This window comes from Oncorhynchus mykiss, chromosome 12 (genome assembly GCF_013265735.2).
Source record: "Oncorhynchus mykiss isolate Arlee chromosome 12, USDA_OmykA_1.1, whole genome shotgun sequence".
Taxonomy (NCBI): domain Eukaryota; kingdom Metazoa; phylum Chordata; class Actinopteri; order Salmoniformes; family Salmonidae; genus Oncorhynchus; species Oncorhynchus mykiss.
In genome coordinates, this window is record NC_048576.1 from 18,389,080 (window position 1) to 18,411,948 (window position 22,869).

Consider the following 22,869-nt stretch of genomic DNA (forward strand, 5'->3'; position numbering starts at 1 on the left):
GTGTTTATCTAGCCTAGCACTTGACACAATAAAAGCTGGTACAGACAGAGCCATCGATATGGAGATATGTGGTCTGGTGTCTCCCTATTGGCACCCCACGGGGGCGTCATAGTCAACTCTTTCTTTCATCTGGGAGAAGCGGGCTTTGAAAGAGGATTTCCCATCTACAGCAACTCGACAATTTAGTTCGTTTGCAAACTGTGATCGCGGCTCAATCATCTGTTCTCCTGCACATCGCCTTGCGCACCATGGTATCTCATTTACCCGCACCTATGGCACTCAATGGTTATTGCTTGATGTGTGTAATCTGTGACAAAATACCAATGGAATATGAGAGTCCATAGCAACACAGGGCTGTTCGAACCCGTAAACCGAGGCGCCGAGCCCAGAGGTGAGGAAAACTTTAAGATCAAATTCGGAACCTCTCAGCAGCGTTGTGGTTTGTTTTTAAGTTATTCAGACATTGAAAATGAATGGGTTACGTCGAAAATAATATAGCTAGGGATATTCTAGGGATATTCTGCATGGGCGATATAGTTGTGTGTAACACAATTACGTACGAGAATTCAGCAAATTGACTGGTATATCCGACTATGATTAACGGACGCATTATCATAATTATGTTATAGACATACACAGCCCCCATACAAACCCTGAATTGTACAGTGGTGTAAAGTACTTAAGTAAAATACTATAAAGTACTACTTAGGTAGTTTTTTGGGGGGTATCTGTACTTTACTATTTATATTTTTGACAACTTTTACTTTTACTTCACTACATTCCTATAGAAAAGAATGTACCTTTTACTCCATACATTTTCCCTGACACCCAGAAGTATTCGTTACATTTTGAATGCTTAGCAGGACAGAAAATTGTCCAGTTCGCACACTTCTCAAGAGACTATGACTGGTCCTTACTGCCTCTGATCTGGCGGACGTGAGTCCTTAACACAAATCCTTGACCTTAACACAAATGCTTAGTTTTTAAATGATGTCTGTGTTGGAGTGTGACCTTGGCTATCCGTAAATTAAAAAACAACTAGAAAATTGTGCATTAGTACTTTTACTACTTAAATATTTTACCAGGCAAGTCAGTTAAGAACAAATTCTTATTTTCAATGACGGCCTAGGAACAGTGGGTTAACTGCCTGTTCAGGGGCAGAACGACAGATTTGTACGTTGTCTGCTCGGGGGTTTGAACCTGCAACCTTCCGGTCCAACGCTCTAACCACTAGGCTACCCTGCTGCCCCAATTACATTTACTTTTGATACTTAAGAATATTTTAAACCAAATACTTTTAGACTTTTACTCAAGTAGTATTTTAATGGGTGACTTTCACTTGAGTCATTTTCTATTAAGGTATCTTAACTTTTACACAAGTATGAAAATCGAGTACTTTTTCCACCACTGGAATTGTATATGCTAATTATTTATTTTTATTACTAATTAATGCATGTTATAATCGAGATAGCACTTATCTAGCCATTATTATTATGTGTTCATGGTTATGATAGGGTAGCTAATTTGATTGTGAACAGAGTAGTGTTGGGGAGTAGAGAAATCAGTGGTGGAAAAAGTACCCAATTTTCATACTTGAGTATAAGTAAAGAAACCTTAATAAACATGACTCAACTATATTTTCAGAGTAACTTCCCCAAAACTGGAACAGAGCTGTATCATATTAAACTTGCTTTTTTTGTGCATATTTTTGTCCATTCTAGTGCACTATTTTAACCCAGTTTTCGTACTTAACTGGCAAAGAACAGTTTATTCTCCATAGTTTAAATTACAGTTGATTGCTTGATGGTGATATGACATTGGCAAATCTAAGTGCTTGTAGGCTATATCAAAATAATAGTAGGCTTATAAATTGTAATAATATTAATAGAAGTCTTTCAGAACCAAAGAGCACTTTTTAATCTAAATAATGTTTTTCGAAATGAATATTCCATTAACATCAGATATGAATTCTTCCTTCCTTGTTACTTCATCACCCTTTAGAAACAGTAGCCTATCACACACGGGGTTGGTTTATTGTCTAACACCTTGTTGGGTTTTATAGTGTAACACCTTGTGGATTTCATTAGAGCAGAGATCAGGTTGGCTGTCCACAGTTCAACTAACACCGCTGTAAAAAAAGGAGGTAAAAAGAGACAAGAAAGTACAGAACATCCATTTAACAGCACAGAGTACACACGCTATCTCTATCACACACAAATTTTTTAAAAAACATTTTAGCCATTTAGCAGACACTCTTATCCAGAGTGACTTACAGAAACAATTAGGGTTAAGTGCCTTGCTCAAGGGCAGATGGACCGATTTTCACCTTGTAAGCTCGAGGATTCAAACCATCGACCTTTCGGTTACTTAGCCCTGGCCGAACACTCTAAGCGCTAGGCTACCTGCCACCCCTACACACGTATGCACGTGCACATCCCCCCTTTCACTGCTCTCTCTGGGTCAGATTATCATCTCCTGCCCCTTTGAAATATATTACCAAAACAGATATCAGCTGCTCCCTGGTCTACAGTTTGTTTAGGAGAGCTCCAGTGATTATGTAACGTTACCCTCCAGGAGGAATGCTTATCCTGTAGCCAATCCTGTTTCATTTAATTTCATTCATTTCCAAGGCATCATGTATAGCCTTGCTGAAATACCTTCAAGAGGATGTTTGCATGTGTAGGTACAGTTTTCTGATTAGGAACTTTGCTCTTTCTCTTAATTAAGGCACCAGCAGACACAATCAGGACGATAGTAACTCGGCTATAGATATAGCACTGTGCCTTCCAGGTGGCTGCACACAGTGTTATGAGTCTGTCTCTGCTAGTGCTCCAATGTAGCCTACCACACCCATAGGATTCTGCTACGACTTTCCTTTTGTTTCCTTCTGTTTCAGGTTGCTTTGACTTCCAAGCTCCACTTTTGACAAAGTGAAATTCTCCTATCTCCCTTACAGGGAAAACCACATGATTTAACATGTGGAAAATCACATGATTTCATGTGAAATTTCACATGTGAAATCATGTGAAAACTTGTTTATGGTACACTTGACATAGCTTTAGTCACAGTCAATAGCTCAAGCATCTAGAAATCATTGATATTGACAGTGCTGCCATATGGTGCATTGAGAGAATGGAGATTCAGTCAGTTCCCACCAAATAAAGGGAAAACCACAACCACAGCAGCCTGATGGTAGCAAATAGCTGTTTTATTCCATGGTGCCTGGTGTGTCTATGTTCATTCTCTGTTTACCCCCATCACAGGCTGTCACAACTCATCTGAGTGTCCCTGCATGATCAAGTAGCTCAATTCATGAAATATATTTCTTTGCACTGAACGAATGTCCGGGTTTGCGTCTTGTCCCTGTCGTTGGTGTGCATCGCGTGTGAAATTGTCTCCCTGAGCACATGGGAAAGTTAAAGTCGTCTTAATAATGTTGTTTATGGAGAAATTGAGAGCCTTTGAAATGCTCGCCATGTGAATTTGTAAAGATGACACCATAGTAATACTGTAGAGAAGTACAATTAGTCAGCCATTAGAGGAACAGTCCCAAAACATACTTAGAACGTATGGTACATAGAACACACTGTCCAACCTACTGTTACAGTTACTATCAACCTACTGTTACAGTTACTATCAACCTACTGTTACAGTTACTATCAACCTACTGTTACAGTTACTATCAAGCTACTGTTACAGTTACTATCAACCTACTGTTACAGTTACTATCACGCTACTGTTACAGTTACTATCAACCCACTGTTACAGTTACTATCAACCTACTGTTACAGTTACTATCAACCTACTGTTACAGTTACTATCAACCCATGGTTACAGTTACTATCAAGCTACTGTTACAGTTACTATCAAGCTACTGTTACAGTTACTATCAACCTACTGTTACAGTTACTATCAACCTACTGTTACAGTTACTATCAACCTACTGTTACAGTTACTATCAACCTACTGTTACAGTTACTATCAACCCATGGTTACAGTTACTATCAACCTACTGTTACAGTTACTATCAACCTACTGTTACAGTTACTATCAACCTACTGTTACAGTTACTATCAACCTACTATTACAGTTACTATCAAAGCACTGTTACAGTTACTATCAACCCACAGTTACAGTTACTATCAACCTACTGTTACAGTTACTATCAACCCATGGTTACAGTTACTATCAACCTACTGTTACAGTTACTATCAACCCATGGTTACAGTTACTATCAACCTACTGTTACAGTTACTATCAACCTACTGTTACAGTTACTATCAATCTACTGTTACAGTTACTATCAACCTACTGTTACAGTTACTATCAATCTACTGTTACAGTTACATCATCCTACTATTACAGTTACTATCAACCTACTGTTACAGTTACTATCAACCTACTGTTACAGTTACTATCAACCCACTGTTACAGTTACTATCAACCCACTGTTACATTTACTATCAACCTACTGTTACAGTTACTATCAATCTACTGTTACAGTTACTATCAACCCACTGTTACAGTTACTATCAATCCACTGTTACAGTTACTATCAACCCACTGTTACAGTTACTATCAATCTACTGTTACAGTTAATATCAACCCACTGTTACAGTTACTATCAACCTCCTGTTACAGTTACTATCAACCCACTGTTACAGTTACTATCAACCCACTGTTACAGTTACTATCAACCTACTATTACAGTTACTATCAAAGCACTGTTACAGTTACTATCAGTCTACTTTTACAGTTACTATCAACCTACTGTTACAGTTACTATCAACCCGCTGTTACAGTTACTATCAACCTACTGTTACAGTTACTATCAATCTACTGTTACAGTTACTATCAACCCACTGTTACAGTTACTATCAACCCACTGTTGCAGTCACTATCAACCTACTGTTACAGTTACTATCAACCTACTGTTACAGTTACTATCAATCTGCTGTTACAGTTACTATCAACCCAATGTTACAGTTACTGTCAACCCACTGTTACAGTTACTCTCAACCTACTGTTACAGTTACTATCAACCTACTGTTACAGTTACTATCAACCTAGTGTTACAGTTACTATCAACCCACTGTTACAGTTAATCTCAACCTACTGTTACAGTTACTATCAACCCACTGTTACAGTTAATCTCAACCTACTGTTACAGTTACTATCAACCCACTCTTACAGTTACTATCAACCCACTGTTACAGTTACTATCAACCTACTGTTACAGTTACTATCAACCTACTGTTACAGTTACTATCAACCCACGGGTACAGTTACTATCAGTCTACTGTTACAGTTACTATCAACCCACAGTTACAGTTACTATCAACCTACTGTTACAGTTACTATCAATCTGCTGTTACAGTTACTTACTCTTATTGTAATAAACTACTGTGGCTGAGATTATAGCATAGCTACATGATATATTCTATAATTAAAATAAAATAAATGACACAAATTGTGGCATGTGGTCAGTGGAGGTGTATCAAAAATGAATCAGTTTGCCTGTTGAAGAGCCACACGGTAAAGACAGCTAGTGTGGGAAGGTGTCAGATCTGATTATGCGAGCAGAATTTGTCAGAACTGTTTGTTATTCCTCCACTAATGTTATGTAATGTACTGTACTGTGATTCAATTAATCTGTTTTAGATCTTCTCAATAACTCAGAATTGTGATGGTGGCAGGTGTTTAACATATCAGGGATCTCTGATTTAGTAATTTTGATTCTCTAGGAGCTCATATATATTGGTTCTTGAACAAACTTTGTAAGTATGCTATTTCTAAAATTCCCTTCAATTTCTCTTCAGGCATGTCTGTCTGAGTTAAACTCGGCTCCTTGGCTGAATTTGTTGGGACAAAAGTGTGCCCTGAACACACTGGAAAGTTAATTGCCCAGATTTGAAATCCTTTATTTTTATTCTGGGACCACGGATGAAAATGAACAAAGGCAACAAGTGTTATTTTCATGGATTTTAGTAGTAAACAATTGTATTTTATTTATCCAATACCAGTTGAACTACACTGAGTGTACTAAACATTAAGAACACCTGCTCTTTCCATGACATAGACTGACCAGGTGAATCCAGGTGAAAGATATGATCCCTTATTGATGTCACTTGTTAAATTCACTTCAATCAGTGTCGATAAAGCAACTCATTATTCGGAAGTTGTTCCTAATGTTTGGTATACTCAGTGTATATTACAATTTTCAAAGACAAGGAACGTGCTTTTCAATATAATGTCTGTTTGTGTTTTCTGGAATGTATTGGTTGTGGATATGATAAGAGGAACCTCGCCCATTGAGCAACGAGAGCACTACAGTGGTGTCATGGAGGAATCCAAGCTGCCAGTGGCCAGATTTTACCCTCCTCCTCCTCGCATGTAAATCCACAGCATGCCAGACCTCTTAAAGCAAGATTTGTGAAATTATGTGTGAAGTTGTTTTGGAGTATCTACTTGCTAATTATTTATATGGAGGCACTGGTAAATGAATTGGGATTCATTCAAGGCTTTTACAGTAAGTTGTATTTGTATTCATGGCATAATCATCTGCAAATATCTTGGTTCTTGTAATTGCAAGGATGGCAGTTATTTCACAGGATTGCAGTGCTTTGGATACATTCTGCATGACATTCCTGTTCTAAACTATTGTAGTGCTTGCTGAGGACTTGACTCCGACAAGCTATTAATTTCAATGGCTTCAGACTGTTTTTATGCTCAACCATGACTGTGTTTCTTTGCCTCAAAGCCTTGGAATGAGAAGTTAATATACTTCTCTGAAGTATTTGAACACAAAAGAAAAGCCTTACATGAATAAAATTCCCAGAGAGAGTGTTTCGAGGACTCAATGTGAGCATTGTGAAATAGACTGTGATGCCATCGCCAAGTCAAGTGTTTATGTTCCTGGAATGCGTCTTCACTTTGTAAGATGTGTACTTTATGTTCCAGTTTAGGATTAAGGATAACTAGATCTCAAACTGTGATTTGTGAAGACAGTGTCAAATGATTGTATATTTATTTACCTACATTTTTTTTATACAACTCTTGGAATGCTATAGAATGACAGTCATTCCAATGTGATTACATGCTTATAAATGTAACTTGTGAGGATATAATTGCTCTGGTATGGTCCATCATTCCATCAGAAGCTGTCGGACTGTCATCCCACTCTGAGGCTGCAAAATTCATGGAGTACTGAAGCCTGGCAGATTATGGAGAAATCCAATATGGGAGGCATGCCTTTGTTTTGAAGAGCTGTGCTTAAGAGTGTGATCTCCATTGGAATGAGGAGTCTTCTAAAATAGCATACACCTCAGTCCTCTCATGTATTTACCCACTTGGATCTCAGCATACTCCCACCTCACTCTCACTCTCCGCATGTATTTATCCAGCAGGGGCTCCAGGCAGAGCACTCCTGTGTGACTTGGACCCACTGCTCCCTCTCCGGAGGCTGAGGTGTGATTTGGCCACAGAGGACTCCATGTTCATAATAATGTGCCAAAACCCTTCTCCCTTCCTCATGTTGTGTAAGGAAATCTTCCTGTTCATCTCAACTCCCTGTCTAACAAATGACACATTTATGATCGGAAAATCTAGGGAAATACTGGGTCAAAGAAAATAGTGCCATTGTCTGAACTTTCTCTGCTCTCTTTTATGCCGTTGACATACAGATATGGCAAATATTGTCTCATTCCGCTGGCTGTGTGGGTTGTGTTTGTTCTGTAAGGTGTGTGTGTGGGTGCACAGTGCGCACGTGTGCTTGTGTGTCTATGTGTGCTGTCAGGCCCCTAAGCTTTGTGTGGAGGGGAGATTTGTGGGTCATAAGCACGCTGTGCAGATACATGCAACCACTGCCCTCTGTTTGCTCTTTCACTATTGTTTTGTTAAAGTCTGAGGGATCCAGACCCTGGATTCAAGCCCTTCTCAGACTGTACTGGTTATCTATTGTAGCTGTCCTATCTCAAGTCTGCTTCAAGGAAGTTTACTTGTGGTAAGAAAACTGTTGGCCAAACGTTGACCATAGACGGGGATTCTCAACTATGTTGACATAGAGAATATGATACTGTAACATGAGGTAAACCTCACACACTTTAGATATGGTGGGTTATGACAGGAACTTTGTAACTGTTTGCTATAAGACAACACCACTTTCCTGGACTTCTGAGTTAATAATATTCAAAACTGATAAAGAAGTCCTCTAAACAGCCATTGTTACATGCGTACGAGACAGGTTTAGAGTGGGTAACATTACCATCATACAGGATTAGAGCTGTAGACTTGAATAATTCACAGTGTTTGTATTGGAGCTGTGATGAATGGGCCTGGTTGTGTTTGTCCTCAGGGCCACAGCATTTTGTGTGGAGGACTCTCCTCTAGCAAACTCCATGCAGATGAACAGTGATGGCCACAGAATCACACCCACCTGATCAGTAAGAACACACAGTGGAACATGTGATGATCAACATTAAACATCTAAAGGCCACTCAGAAAATTATATATTTTTCTATGAAAGGTCTTCATTTATACATGTGTCATGATTGAGTTGTGCTTGTATCTAATGCATTACTGTATTCATTAGTCACATTTGAAATGATGTGATGATGATGATGAACTCAATAACCATCATTGTTTGATTGTGTAGTTCAGTCGATGAAGTGGCAAACACGGAGCAAGTGCTGAACTCGCTGGAGAGGATCATTCTCACCATCTTCCTCACCATCATCATCATCATGACTGTTCTGGGGAACCTGCTGGTGATGGTGGCGCTCTGCAAGGACAGACAACTGCGGTAAGCACACTTCCTGTTTACATGTAAGTCACATTCTGTCAAATAAAAGTTGTCAGAGGAAAAAATGTGACCTCTTTAGAGTGTGGTTTTTCATCCGATTGACAATAGATTTTCATGCAAATATTCTAAAATCAGGATAAAAACATATGCGCATTTTCCCACCAGAGATGTTTCCATCAAATTGACTTATTGCAGATACATTTTATTTTAATTTAATTTAACCTTTATTTAACTAGGCAAGTCTGTTAAGAACAAATTCTTATTTACAATGACTGCCTACCCCGGTCGAACCTTAACCCGGACGACACTGGGCCAATTGTGCGCCGCCTTATGGGACTCCCAATCATGGCCGGTTGTGATACAGCCCAGGATCGAACCAGGGTCTGTAGTGACGCTTCTAGCACTGGGATGCAGTGCCTTAGACCGCTGCGCCACTCGGGATCCCAAAAGGGCTGTGCGTGATGATGTAGTTCACATAAAAATACTGTTAAATTCCCATGTACCGGATAAAAAATACAAGTTAAATGGCATTTTCAACTTTACTGATGGTTTTCTCATGAAACATGTTGCTTTATATAGTGAGTGTGCCCACTCTGGGTTTGGCACGTGTGCTCTAGCCAACAGCGCACAGGGTACAGATTCAATGCTGTTGGCTAGAGCGCACGCATAGTTTACATGCTGAGATTATTATGGTAAAATAATATGATTCTTTTTATTTGTCAAACGGCGGCCAAGGATCGATCATCATGTCACCAGAATAAGACCTTCAATATTTATTGGAAAGGAGCATCAAGCTCACCGCCTTGCACTTTCACCACCCTGTGAAGTTCATCATCATTTATTTCATCTTAATGCGTTTGAGCCAATCAGTTGTGTTGTGACAGGGTAGGGGTGGTATACAGAAGATATCCCTATTTGGTAAAAGACCAAGTCCATATTATGGCAAGAACAACTCAAATAAGCAAAGGGAAATGACAGTCCATCATTACTTTAGAGGACATGAAGGTCAGTCAATACGGAAAATTTCAAGAACTTTCTTCAAGTGCAGTCGCAAAAACCATCAAGTGTTATGATGAAACTGTCTCTCATGAAGACTGCCACAGGAACGGAAGACCCAGAGTTACCTCTGCTGCAGAGGATAAGTTCATTAGAGTTACCAGCCCCAGATATCGTCAATTAACGGTACCTCAGTTTGCAGCCCAAATAAATGCTTCACAGAGTTCAAGTAACAAACACATCTTAACATCAACTGTTCAGAGGGGACTGCTTGAATCAGGCCGTCGTGGTTGAATTGCTGCAAATAAACCACTACTAAAGGACACCAATAAGAAGAAGAGACTTGCTTGGGCCAAGAAATACAAGCAATGACCCAAAACACACCTACAGGCTGTGTAAGGGCTATTTGACCAAGAAGGAGAGTGATGGAGTGCTGCATCAGATGACCTGGCCTCCACAATCACCCGTTCTCAACCCAATTGAGATGGTTTGGGATGAGTTGGACAGCAGAGTGAAGGAAAAGCAGCCAACAAGTGCTCAGCATATGTGGGAACTTCTTCAAGACTGTTGGAAAAGCATTTCAGGTGACTACCCCATGAAGCTGGTTGAGAGAATGCCAAGCGTGTGCAAGGGTGGCTACTTTGAAGAATCTAAAATAAAAAATATGTTTTGATTTGTTTAACACTTCTTTGGTTACATCATGATTTCATATGTGTTATTTCATAGTTTTGATGTCTTCACTATTATTCTACAATATAGAAAATAGTAAAAGTAAACCCTTGAATGATTAGGTGTGTCCAAACTTTTGACTGGTTCTGTATATGAAATGATGTACCAAAAGATGATTGATCAGAATTCAATTGAAGTAGGGCGTGTGATGGACAGACTGATGAACAGGCCACTTCCTAGCTATTTGGAGACAAACTAAGTAGCTGTTTTTACATCCGGCACTGGCATCCTTTCTGTCATGTTTTATGTTTAGCGATATGGTATTAAAGGGTCATTAGGTTTGTTCTGTCTTGTGCAGATCAGTTGACAATTCTAACAGATAACAAAAATATAATTATCTTTACATTCAACTCATGTGCCTTTCTGGAAATAAATCAAAATGTTTTTGTTCCTCGTCTCCCTCTAGGAAAAAGAAGACCAATTACTTCATAGTGTCTTTAGCGTTTGCAGACCTCCTGGTTGCTGTGGTTGTCATGCCGTTTGCAGCCATTGAGTTGACCACAAGTCAGTGGCGGTACGGGGAGATATTCTGTCTGGTTCGGACCTCACTGGACGTGCTGCTGACCACTGCATCTATCCTACACCTGTGCTGCATAGCACTGGACAGGTGAGCAATGAATATAGTGAAAAACATACCTTTACTCATGTAAACATTTGTAAATATGTCAGCCAGCTATTGCTAACTTTTTCCACGCGCCTATCCCATTCACCTTGATGCATCCGTTCGGCCTAATAGCCGTACGCCTCTGTTAGCACCCAGCTGTATTAGAATTAGCATGTGCCTTGGATGGCCCTCGAGCACCTCTTTGTCCTTTGTCCATAGCATATGGCAGCCTGTCATGGCTGACAGATGAGCAGCTATGTTGTCTTGTCCTGCACCATACAGTGAAAAGCCACTGCAGTGAGTCACCTGCTAGCTCAGCCCCTCACTCCAAACACAAATATGATTTCTGCTTCTCCACAGGACTAATAATTCTTTTAGCTTCCCTGGGTGGAAATATGAGACATGAGTCATGACAAGAGGCCTGATTGGTTGTTAGAATTATGCTTATCTTTTTTAAAGTAGCATATGAAGTGATGAGTCACTGCTTGTGAATCCAGGTGAAAGCTATGATCCCTTATTGATGCCACTTATTAAATCCACTTCAATCAGCGTAGATGAAGGGGAGGAGACAGGTAAAAAATATATATTTATAAGCCTTGAGACAATTGAGACATGGATTGTGTATGTGTGCCATTCAGAGGGTGAATGGGCAAGACAAAATATTTAAGTACCTTTGAACAGGATATGGTAGTAGGTGCAAGCCGCACCGGATTGAGTGTGTCAAGAACCGCAATGCTTTTCACGCTCAACAGTTTCTTGTGTGTATCAAAAATGGTCCACCACCCAAAGGACATCCAGCAAACTTGACACAACTGTGGAAGTGTTGGAGTCAACATGGGCCAGCATCCCTGTGTAACACTTTCGACACCTTGTAGAGTCCATGCCCTGACGAATTGAGACTGTTCTGAGGACAAAAGTGGGTGCAACTCAATATTTGGAAGGTGTTGCTAATATTTTGGACACTATTGTCCACAAATATCTACCTAATATGTACATACCAAAATATGTACTAAGGGCTAAAGCCACCATACATGGTGAATTCAATAGGATGTGAATTTTGTTTATTATTTGGTTATGCAAGTCATGAGATTATTTTAAAGAAAACGGAATTAGGTATGAGTCACCACTGGCAATATTTTGGTATGTACATATTAGGTAGATATTTGTGGCCTGTAGATAGAATTCAGAAAAATACCATCAATATATTATGTTTTTTTACCTCAGTTGAATCTATGATGTTGTGGATGTTGTTATAATGTTGTTATAATGTTGTTATATTCTATTGATAGGTACTACGCAATCTGCTGCCAACCGCTGGTGTACAGGAATAAAATGACGCCCTTGAGAGTGGCCCTGATGCTGGGAGGATGCTGGGTCATCCCCTCCTTCATCTCCTTCCTTCCCATCATGCAAAGTTGGCACGCCATCGGCATAGAGGACATTGTAAGTCTATAAGCAGCTATGTTCTTCCTGTCTGTCTGATGGTTTTACTACAGACAGTGGCTTGCTCTTTAGTCTTATTCATTACATCTAAATCCTTTTTATACTAAATACTAAATTTTGTTGATCCTTGAAAATGTGAACAGGACACATGTTAAGTGAAGGACACATGGTTAAACCAACAAGCATAACATATTTCAAATTCATGGGATGGGGATGTAGTAGTCAGTTCAAGCATCATGCTCTTTGGGAAGAGCAAACTTACACAAGCCCTTTTATAGTTCTAAAAACAGCACTATGACTCATTGTTTCACCTTTGACACCTGAAAAAACTTCCCTCTGTCAAATGGAGGCCTTCTCCATGCACTCAATAATCATAAGACTAAAGCTACTAATACCATTTACATAGACAGACATAAACACCAGGCATACAGCCTCTTGCTCTGAGACCTACTGTAAGTCAGTGCTGAGCACAATCCACAGCTACCAGTTTATGAACACAAATAATACCTGTTCGAAGTTTGTTATAAGAGAGTCAGGAAATGGGCATTAGGCAGTCAGTCGTTGCACTCTCTCTACTTATATACTGTTGGTTGAATGAGAAACATGTGTGTAACTATTGCATATGTGGATGTGGATACTACAGAACGTGCATGTCTCTTCCTGTATGTGGATCGACTTGTTAATGGATTGTTCTCTCTGCACACTGCCTTCAGATAGAGCAGAGGAAGTTTAGCGGCAACAGCAACGAGACCAACTGTGTATTCGTGGTGAACCGTCCGTATGCTCTCATCTGCTCCGCCGTGGCCTTCTACGTTCCCCTGAGCCTCATGGTCCTGGCCTACCAGCGCATCTACGTCACTGCCATGGGCCACGTGCGTCAGATTGGCACGCTGCAGCGGGCAGGCTCCGCCCCCTACTCGGCACCCCCCCAGCACTACCTCAGCTCCGAGCAGCAGGGCTCCAGTCGCATGCGCATAGAGACCAAGGCTGCCAAGACCCTGGCTGTCATCATGGGCTGCTTCTGTCTCTGCTGGGCCCCCTTCTTCATCACCAACGTGGTGGACCCCTTCATCCACTACAGTGTGCCCTGGCAGATGTGGACCGCCTGGCTGTGGCTTGGCTATATTAACTCTGGCCTTAACCCCTTTCTCTACGCCTTCCTGAACCGGGCCTTCAGACGGGCCTTCCTCATGATACTGTGTTGTGGTGATGAGAGATACGTACGCCAGGGGAGCTATGGCCCCACCAGACACTACTCTGGATCTGTCAACGGGACCTCCATCGCGCTCAGGTAAGGAACTGATACTGGACCACCCACCCATGTCCTCCCTTTTATCAACTAGCCCTGAATTAAGATAATTCTCTCTCAGGTACAGGTGCATCATCTTCTCTTAGGTAGGTGGGTTATGCGGAATCTCTGTTGTCTAATCTTACTTAAAATACATTTTTAAACATCTAAGTTGAGACATTGCCAAAAACATTTGGAAAAATCTGGTTATTCTCCAACTCCCATCAGGGTAATCAAATAATTCATATTTAGATCAGATTTCGAGATGTTGAATATTAAATGTGTTGAATGTCTGTGTTATTTTAACATTTTTCTTAGTTATCCGTGGTTCAGCGCTGTTATGAGGTGTTTTTATTGTCAGAAGCGGAGTGTAGCTGGTGCATGAAGTCAGGCGCAGGAGAGCAAAATGAGTGAGCAACGTACTTTACTCAAACAATAAAAGCACAAGGTAAACAAATACACTTGACCAAAAACCAACGGTAATAATTACGCACCGGTAAACACAGCACCCGTCGAAAAACCAGCCATCAGGAACCGAACTGAACATAGAAATAATCACCCACAACAAACATGGGGGAAACAGAGGGTTAAGTACAAGAACATGTCATTGGATAATGAAAAACAGGTGTGTAGAAAATCAAGATAAAACCAATGGAAAATGAAAGATGGATCAGGATGGCAAGAAGACCGGTGACGTCGACCACCGAATGCCGCCCGTACAAGGAAGTCGTGACATTTATAGACAAACAGCCTCATCTTTTCCCCTCATCTTTCAGTACACATAACACATTTAGCTCTGCTCTGAATGAGGGGAAGGAAGAAAACATTAGGAAAGCCTTGAAGCAGCACATACAGTACCAGTCAAAAGTTTGGGACACACCTACTCATTCAAGGGTTTTTCTTTATTTTTACTATTTCTACATTGTAGGAGAATAGTGAAGACATCAAAACTATGAAATAACACATGAAATCATGTAGTAACCAAAAAAGTGTTAAACAAATCAAAATATATTTTAGTAGCCACCCTTTGCCTTGATGACAGCTTTGCATACTCTTGGCATTCTCTCAACCAGCTTCACCTGGAATGCTTTTCCAACAGGAGTTCCCACATATGCTGAGAACTTGTTGGCTGCTCATCCCAAACCATCTCAATTGGGTTGAGGTTGATTTTTATTTATTTTATTTTATTTATTATTTTTGTAGCTTTATTTAACTTGGCAAGTCAGTTAAGAACAAATTCTTATTTACAGTGACGGCCTACCAGGGAACAGTGGGTTAACTGCCTTGTTCAGGGGCAGAACGACAGATTTATTTTACCTTGTTAGCTCAGGGATTCGATCCAGCAACCTTTCGGTTACTGGCCCAACGCTCTAACCACTAGGAGGTCAGGTCATCTGATGCAGCACTCCATCACTCCCCTTCTTGGTCAAAGAGCCCTTACACAGCCTGGAGGTGTGTTGGGTCATTGTCCGGTTGAAAAACAAATGATAGTCCCACTATACGTAAACCAGATGGGATGGCGTATTGTTGCAGAATGCAGTGGTAGCCATGCTGGTTAGGTGTGCCTTGAATTCTAAATAAATCACTGACAGTGTCACCAGCAAAGCACCCCCATACCATCACACCTCCTCCTCCATGTTTAACAGTGGGAACCACACATGTGGATATCATCCGTTTACCTACTCTGCGTCTCACAAAGACTCGTCAGTTAGAACCAAACATTTCAAATTTGGACTCATCAAACCAAAGGACAGATTTCCACCAGTCTAATGTTCATTGCTCCTGTTTCTTGGCCAAAGCAAGTCTCCTCTTCTTATTGGTGTCCTTTAGTAGTGGTTTCTTTGCAGCAATTCGACCATGAAGGCCTGATTCACTCAGTCTCCTCTGAACAGTTGATGTTGAGATGTGTCTGTTACTTGAACTCTGTGAAGCATTTATTTGGGCTGCAATTTCTGAGGCTGGTAACTCTAATGAACTTATCCTCTGCAGCAAAGGTAACTCTGGGTCTTCCTTTCCTGTGGCGGTCCTCATGAGAGCCAGTTTCATCATAGCGCTTGATGGTTTTTGCGACTGCAGTTGAAGAAACGTTCAAAGTTCTTGACATTTTCCGGATTGATTGACCTTCATGTCTTTAAGTAATGATGGACTGTTGTTTCTCTTTGCTTATTTGAGTTGTTCTTGACGTAATGTGGACTTGGTCTTTTTCCAAATAGGGCTATCTTCTGTATACCACCCCTGCCATGTCACAACACAACTGGCTTAAACGCATTAAGAAGGAAAGAAATTCCACAAATTAACTTTTAACAAGGCACACCTGTTAATTGAAATGCATTCCAGATGACTACCTCATGAATCTGGTTGAGAGAATACCAAGAGTGTGCAAAGCTGTCATCAAGGCAAAGGGTGGGTACTTTGAAGAATGTCAAATATAAAATATATTTTGATTTGTTTAATGCTTTTTTTTGTTAATACATGATTCCATATGTGTTATTTCATAGTTTTGATGTATTCACTATTATTATACAATGTAGAAAATAGTAAAAATGAATACAAACCCTTTAATTAGTAGGTATGTCCAAACTTTTGACTGGTACTGTATTACTGAGTACTGAGGACGTTATCTTCAAGTGAAGATAAGTGAAGGATGGGGCATCATTAGGGAGATTTAGATCTGCTCCTATACCCTGATTTTTCCATACTCAATTTGGTTGGGCTCATTGAACAGTGCTGTACTCTTCTGACAGAGTCAGAGGCTCATGAGTAAGGAAGGCACTTACGCCCCTCAGCCCGGCGCCACAAGCAGCACGCATCTACATGAATTCAACGGTACTAGTTACACAGAGGTGGAAAAGGAAAATGGACCTGACTCTATCGTGGAATGTCAGAGATAGAGAGACAGAGAGTCAGAGACATAGGCAGAAACAGAGAGAGAGAGAGAGAGAGAGAGAGAGAGAGAGAGAGAGAGCGAGAGAGAGAGAGAGAGAGACAGCCAGAGAGACAGCGAGAGAGAGAGACAGAGAGAGAGGGAGAGAGAGCGAGAGACAGAGACAGAGAGCAGTTGCTGGTTTTACATACAGGGTGTGACTTAGCCTCTTGTTATTGTTCCATTTTTTTGTGGGTTTTTCACATATAATGATTATGACTTTGTTTCCATGCAAAGTGTTACAAGTCTACCATCCATGTGTTTCTATTTTATTCAGTTGTGGAAAAGAACATTTCATGTTTAGCTGGTAACTCTGCGGCTATATTCACAGATGTAGAGGTTACTCCTCAGATTCATTTAGTAGGCAGAAAAACAAACAGTATTAATGTCTGTCTATTAAAACGTGTCTGAGACACAAAGCAGATGTCTCTTTTTTCCGCTCAGAATCAAATTACTGCAACTAGAATAGAAGCTGTTGGAAAGTAATTCCGGATTTTGAGTAAGATACTTTTTCTTCCAGCATTAAAGTGGTCAGCGCTGTTAATTTAGATACAGTTCCACATGCACTAGTGCAGCCATGTGATTTTTGTGACGTTTCTATATTCATTACACATCAATAATATACATGTATTAGTCAAATGTTTTCAATCACAAGAGCTATTTCTGCTTGCAACTGTTTTGCTCCCTAGCAGTCATACAACGCATCAATGCTGACTATAGCCCTTACATTGGCTGCTAATCCCATGATTATTCAGGGCAGTGGGTTAGAGAGAGTACTATAGCCCTTACATTGGCTGCTAATATCATGATTATTCAGGGCAGTGGGTTAGAGAGAGTACTACAGCCCTTACATTGACTGCTAATCCCATGATTATTCAGGGCAGTGGGTTAGAGAGAGTACTACAGCCCTTACATTGACTGCTAATCCCATGATTATTCAGGACAGTGGGTTAGAGAGAGTACTACAGCCCTTACATTGACTGCTAATCCCATGATTATTCAGGACAGTGGGTTAGAGAGAGTACTACAGCCCTTACATTGGCTGCTAATCCCATGATTATTCAGGGCAGTGGGTTAGAGAGAGTACTATAGCCATGCTGTTAGGTTATTGGTTCAAATGTTCACTTCACCATGTGACTGACTATAGTAAATCATTTCAGAGATACAGTACAGAGAAATTCACTGTCAGCTCTGTGTCTTTATCTAGCCTATCTGTATTATACTGTGGCAGATCAAATGAGCACCTGGCTTGACTGGGGGTCGGGGGTTGAACTCAACGTCCCACACAGGGTCCCAGTCGTCCTTCCAGGAGGTTGTAGGATGTTGAATAACACTTTGATAGTTAGTTTATAATGCTTACATAGGATGGTCAAATCCATTGTTTTTAGTGTTTTTTATGGATATCATTATAGACAAACATTTCCTTTTTCAGCGACTTTAGCAGCTTTAGTCTGTGTTTTCATTATAAAGCTGCTTTCAGCATCAGAACAAAGTGTGGATTCATAGTGTGTGTTTAGTAATCTGAAGGAAAAAGGCATAAGCACATTACACGTCAAAAACCAAGCCTTGTGTAACAAGTGTAGTCATAATGCAGAGAGAGAATGGAGTTCCTGTGACTGAAAAGCAGGTTTAGCCTTGGTTCACACAGACCATGCCCTCTGCTGCACTCAGCTCTCACCTTGCTTCACACATGAATAATCCTTGGTTCATTCAATGGTTTTATTCACATAGCAAGTAGTGAAGGATTCAAAAGCAGACGCCGATGCACAGAATGCTGGTTATTCATTTTTTCCCCCCTTCTAACCATGTCTCTGGTGTTCTATTCAGTTGAAGTGTGTCATCAGTCTTGTTCGAGCTGTTAGGTAAAATTGGTAAGAATGTTAATTATATTAACAGATATTGCATGTGCCTGGAAAGAGCTGGAATATCTTCTATTCCAAGTACTTTGGACTTCTTATTTTTGCTATGTTGTGAATGTTCTTAACTTTCACATAAACCCTAAGATTGTAATCCAGGAATGCCAAATGCAGAAACATGTCCCAATGGTGCTGATCTGTTGGCAGGGATGTACTGAGTTGTTTTTTTTCAGGGATATTTTAGAGGATTGTGTCAGGCTCTAGCAGCCACACACCCCTTCAGCCTCTCTTGCTGTGTTTACACAGGCAGACCAATGCTAAACTTTGCCCTACTAATTGGCATTTTGACCAATCACATTAGATCTTTTCACATCAGATCTTTTTCAGAGCTGACCTAATTGGTCAAAAGAACCATTAGTGGAAAAAAAGTCTGAGAATGAGTGCATTTACTTTCCAATTGAGAGTTCAGGTAGGCCTCCGCGCTACTGCAAACAATGAAAAGTGGGAGGGGTGCTCGACAACAATGACCAAAATCCATCTAAGGGGCTTACCAAGAAAAACTTCCAAAAGGACTAATTTGAGGCAAAATGTTGTGTTAAATTGGAGCACTCATTTGCTCCATTTAATCCTTTGTTCAGGATGACTACAGGTGATTTACTCAACCTGACCAATGGAGAAAATAATTTTTAGCCTTTTTTGTTGAGTGCTCAAACTTTTTTCTGCCTTGAATGAATCCTTTTGGGAAGTTTTTCTTGTTACGCCCCTTTCATTAATTTACAAATGTTTTGCTCTCAACCTTTTATGGTCAATATGTATATACTGTATCCTATACTATTCTACTGTATCTTATTCTGTGCCTTCTCTGACTTTGCTCGTCCATACATTTTCATATTCTTAATTCCATTCCTTTACTAGATTTATGTGTATTGGGTTTATGTTGTGTAATTGTTAGATATTACAGCACCGTCGGAGCTAGAAGCACAAGCATTTCGCTACACCCGCAATAACACCTGCTAAACAGGTGTATGTGACCAATAAAAATTGATTTGAAGATTCAGAGAGTACACATTTGTATACTGACCCTGATTTCCTTGTGGAATTCCCAGTCTGGCCATGTTCCATTGGTTGTGTCGACTCGTCATCTTGCCACCAAAATAGTTCATACATAGGATGATGGGTGTCCTGGTGCAAAATGGCCACTGTACATCACTTAGATATATACATTTCAGGTCAAACATACAGTTGAAGTCAGAAGTTTACATACACCTTAGCCAAATACATTTAAACTCAGTTTTAAACTATTCCTGACATTTAATCCGAGTAAAAATTCCCTGTCTTAGGTCAGTTAGGATCACCACTTTATTTTAAGAATGTGAAATATCAGAATAATAGTAGAGAGAATGATTTATTTATTTCAGCTTTTATTTCTTTCATCACATTCCCAGTGGGTCAGAAGTTTACATACACTCAATTAGTATTTGGTAACATTGCCTTTAAATGTTTTAACTTGGGTCAAACATTTCGGGTAGCCTTCCACAAGCTTCCCACAATTAGTTGGGTGAATTTTGGCCCATTTCTCCTGACAGAGCTGGTGCAACTGAGTCAGGTTTGTAGGCCTCCTTGAGCGCACATGCTTTTTCAGTTCTGCCCACAAAATTTCTATAGGATTGAGGTCAGGGCTTTGTGATGGCCACTCCAATTCCTTGACTTTGTTGTCCTTAAGCAATTTTGCCGCAACTTTGCTTGCAAGAATGCTTGGGGTCATTGTCCACTTGGAACTCCATTTGGAGGACCCATTTGCGACCAAGCTTTAACTTCCTGACTGATGTCTTGAGATGTTCCTTCAATATATCCACATAATTTTCTTACCTCATGATGCCATCTATTTTGTGAAGTGCACTAGTCCCTCCTGCAGCAAAGCACCCCCACAACATAATGCTGCCACACCCATGCTTCACGGTTGGGATGGTGTTCTTTGACTTGCAAGCCTCCCCCTTTTCCTCCAAACAAGCCATTATGGCTAAACAGTTCTATTTTTGTTTCATCAGACCATAGGACATTTCTCCAAAAAGTACGATTTTTGTCCCCATGTGCAGTTGCAAACGGTAGTCTGGCTTTTTTTAATGGTGGTTTCGGAGCAGTGGCTTCTTCCTTGCTGAGCGGCCTTTCAGGTTATGTCGATATAGGACTCGTTTTACTGAGGTTGTAGATACTTTTGTACCTGTTTCCTCCAGCATCTTCACAAGGTCCTTTGCTGTTGTTCTGGGATTGATTTGCACTTTTCGCACCAAAGTACGTTCATCTCTAGGAGACAGAATGCATCTCCTTCCTGAGCGGTATGACGGCTGCGTGATCCCATGGTGTTTATACTTGCGTACTATTGTTTGTACAGATGAATGTGGTACCTTCAGGCGTTTGGAAACTGCTCCCAAGGATGAACCAGACTTGTGTTGGTCTACAAATTGTTTTCTGAGATCTTGGCTGATTTCTTTTGATTTTCAAGCACGATGTCCAGCAAAGAGGCACTGAGTTTGAAGGTAGGCCTTGAAATACATCCACAGGTACACCTCCAATTGACTCAAATGATGTCAATTAGCCTATCAGAAGCTTCTAAAGCCATGACATCATCTTCTGGAATTTACAGAAATACTCATTACAAATGTTGATGAAAATACAAGTGTTATACATGGAATTAGAGATGTACTTCTCCTTAATGCAACCGCTGTGTCAGATAAAATTTTAAAAAAACGTTACGGAAAAAGCAAACAATGCAATAATCTGAGTGCAGCGTTTGGACAACAAAGCAGCCCAAAAGATATCCTCCATATTGTGTAGTCAACATTAGTCAGAAATAGCATTATAAATATTCACTTACCTTTGATGATCTTCATCAGAATGCACTCCCAGGAATCGCAGTTCCACAATAAATGTTTTATTTGTTTGATAAAGTTCATAATTTATGTTCAAATAGCTTCTTTTGTTAGGGCGTTTGGTAAACAAATCCAAACACGCGTTCAGGTCCAGCCGAACGTCGGACGGAAAGTTCAAAAAGTTATATTACAGGTCGTAGAAACTTGTCAAACTAAGTATAGAATCAATCTTTAGGATGTTTTTTTTATCATAAATCTTCAATAATGTTCCAACCGGAGAATTCCATTGTCTGTAGAAAAGCAATGGAACGAGACCGCGCCTCACGAGCATGTGGCACTCTGCCAGACACCTGGCTTTATCCCCTCTCATTCGCCCCCACTTCACAGTAGAAGCCTCAAACAAAGTTCTAAAGACTGTTGACATCTAGTGTAAGCCGTAGGAAGTGCAATATGACCCCATTTACACTGTATATTGGAATGGCAAAGAGTTGAAAAACTACAAACCTCAGATTTCCCACTACCTGGTTGGATTTTTCTCAGGTTTTCACCTGCCATATGAGTTCTGTTATACTCACAGACATCATTCAAACAGTTTTAGAAACTTCAGAGTGTTTTCTATCCAATACGACTAATAATATGCATATATTAGCATCTGGGACAGAGTAGAAGGCAGTTTACTCTGGGCACCTTATTTATCCAAGCTACTCAGTACTGCCCCCTCTGTCACCAAGAAGTTAATGACTCCAACCTAAGTGTATGTAAACTTCCGACTTCAACTGTATTGCATCCATGCATTTAACTTGGATGCAGCATTGATGGCTCTAGTCCGCTACTTCTGGCAAGAAGATGGAATCCTTTTACGGTAGTAGAGCATTGTGTTGGCTGTTAGTTATCTCAAGGCAGACTTGAATGAAATTAAATAAAATCCTATTTTATTAATGACGGACATAGTTTACAGCAGGTCTAAGGTGCAGTGAAATGCTTACATGCTAGCTCCCTGAACATTGCGATACAATATCGATATCAATAATAATCCATATGGAAAATAACAATGAATAGAGGAAGGTAGTATGCATAGTAATAAAACTGATATGTACATAATAGGATATACGATATAAATAATGAATGTGCTATGATCAACTATAACTCTGTTACAAATGTAAAGTGGATTGTGTCTTGGTCGCACAGTTTAATAAAAGTATATAATAGAACAGTAGCGTTGACTATGTGGGTGTGTGGGTGTTTTCCTACGTTATCAGGAACCCAATGTCCTGACATTTCACCCAAATGTCCTGAAAAGGTAGGAAAACAAGAACTGTTTTGAAAAGTCAGGACTTTTTTCAGGTCCTGAATTTGTTAA

At 40.2% G+C, this 22,869-nt stretch overlaps 1 protein-coding gene across 1 annotated transcript in view; it reads left to right on the forward strand.

Annotated features, from left to right (window-relative positions):
- The first annotated feature begins 8,049 nt into the window (after window positions 1-8,049).
- The window catches only part of si:dkey-247m21.3 (5-hydroxytryptamine receptor 4), a 42,101-nt gene continuing 27,281 nt past the window's right edge, over window positions 8,050-22,869 (forward strand). The window contains exons 1-5 of the mRNA XM_021622905.2: window positions 8,050-8,441; window positions 8,654-8,800; window positions 10,932-11,132; window positions 12,419-12,572; window positions 13,286-13,863. Of these exons, the coding sequence (XP_021478580.1) occupies window positions 8,413-8,441; window positions 8,654-8,800; window positions 10,932-11,132; window positions 12,419-12,572; window positions 13,286-13,863 (1,109 nt within the window). The 5' untranslated portion in view covers window positions 8,050-8,412. The remainder of the gene's footprint in view (window positions 8,442-8,653; window positions 8,801-10,931; window positions 11,133-12,418; window positions 12,573-13,285; window positions 13,864-22,869) is intronic.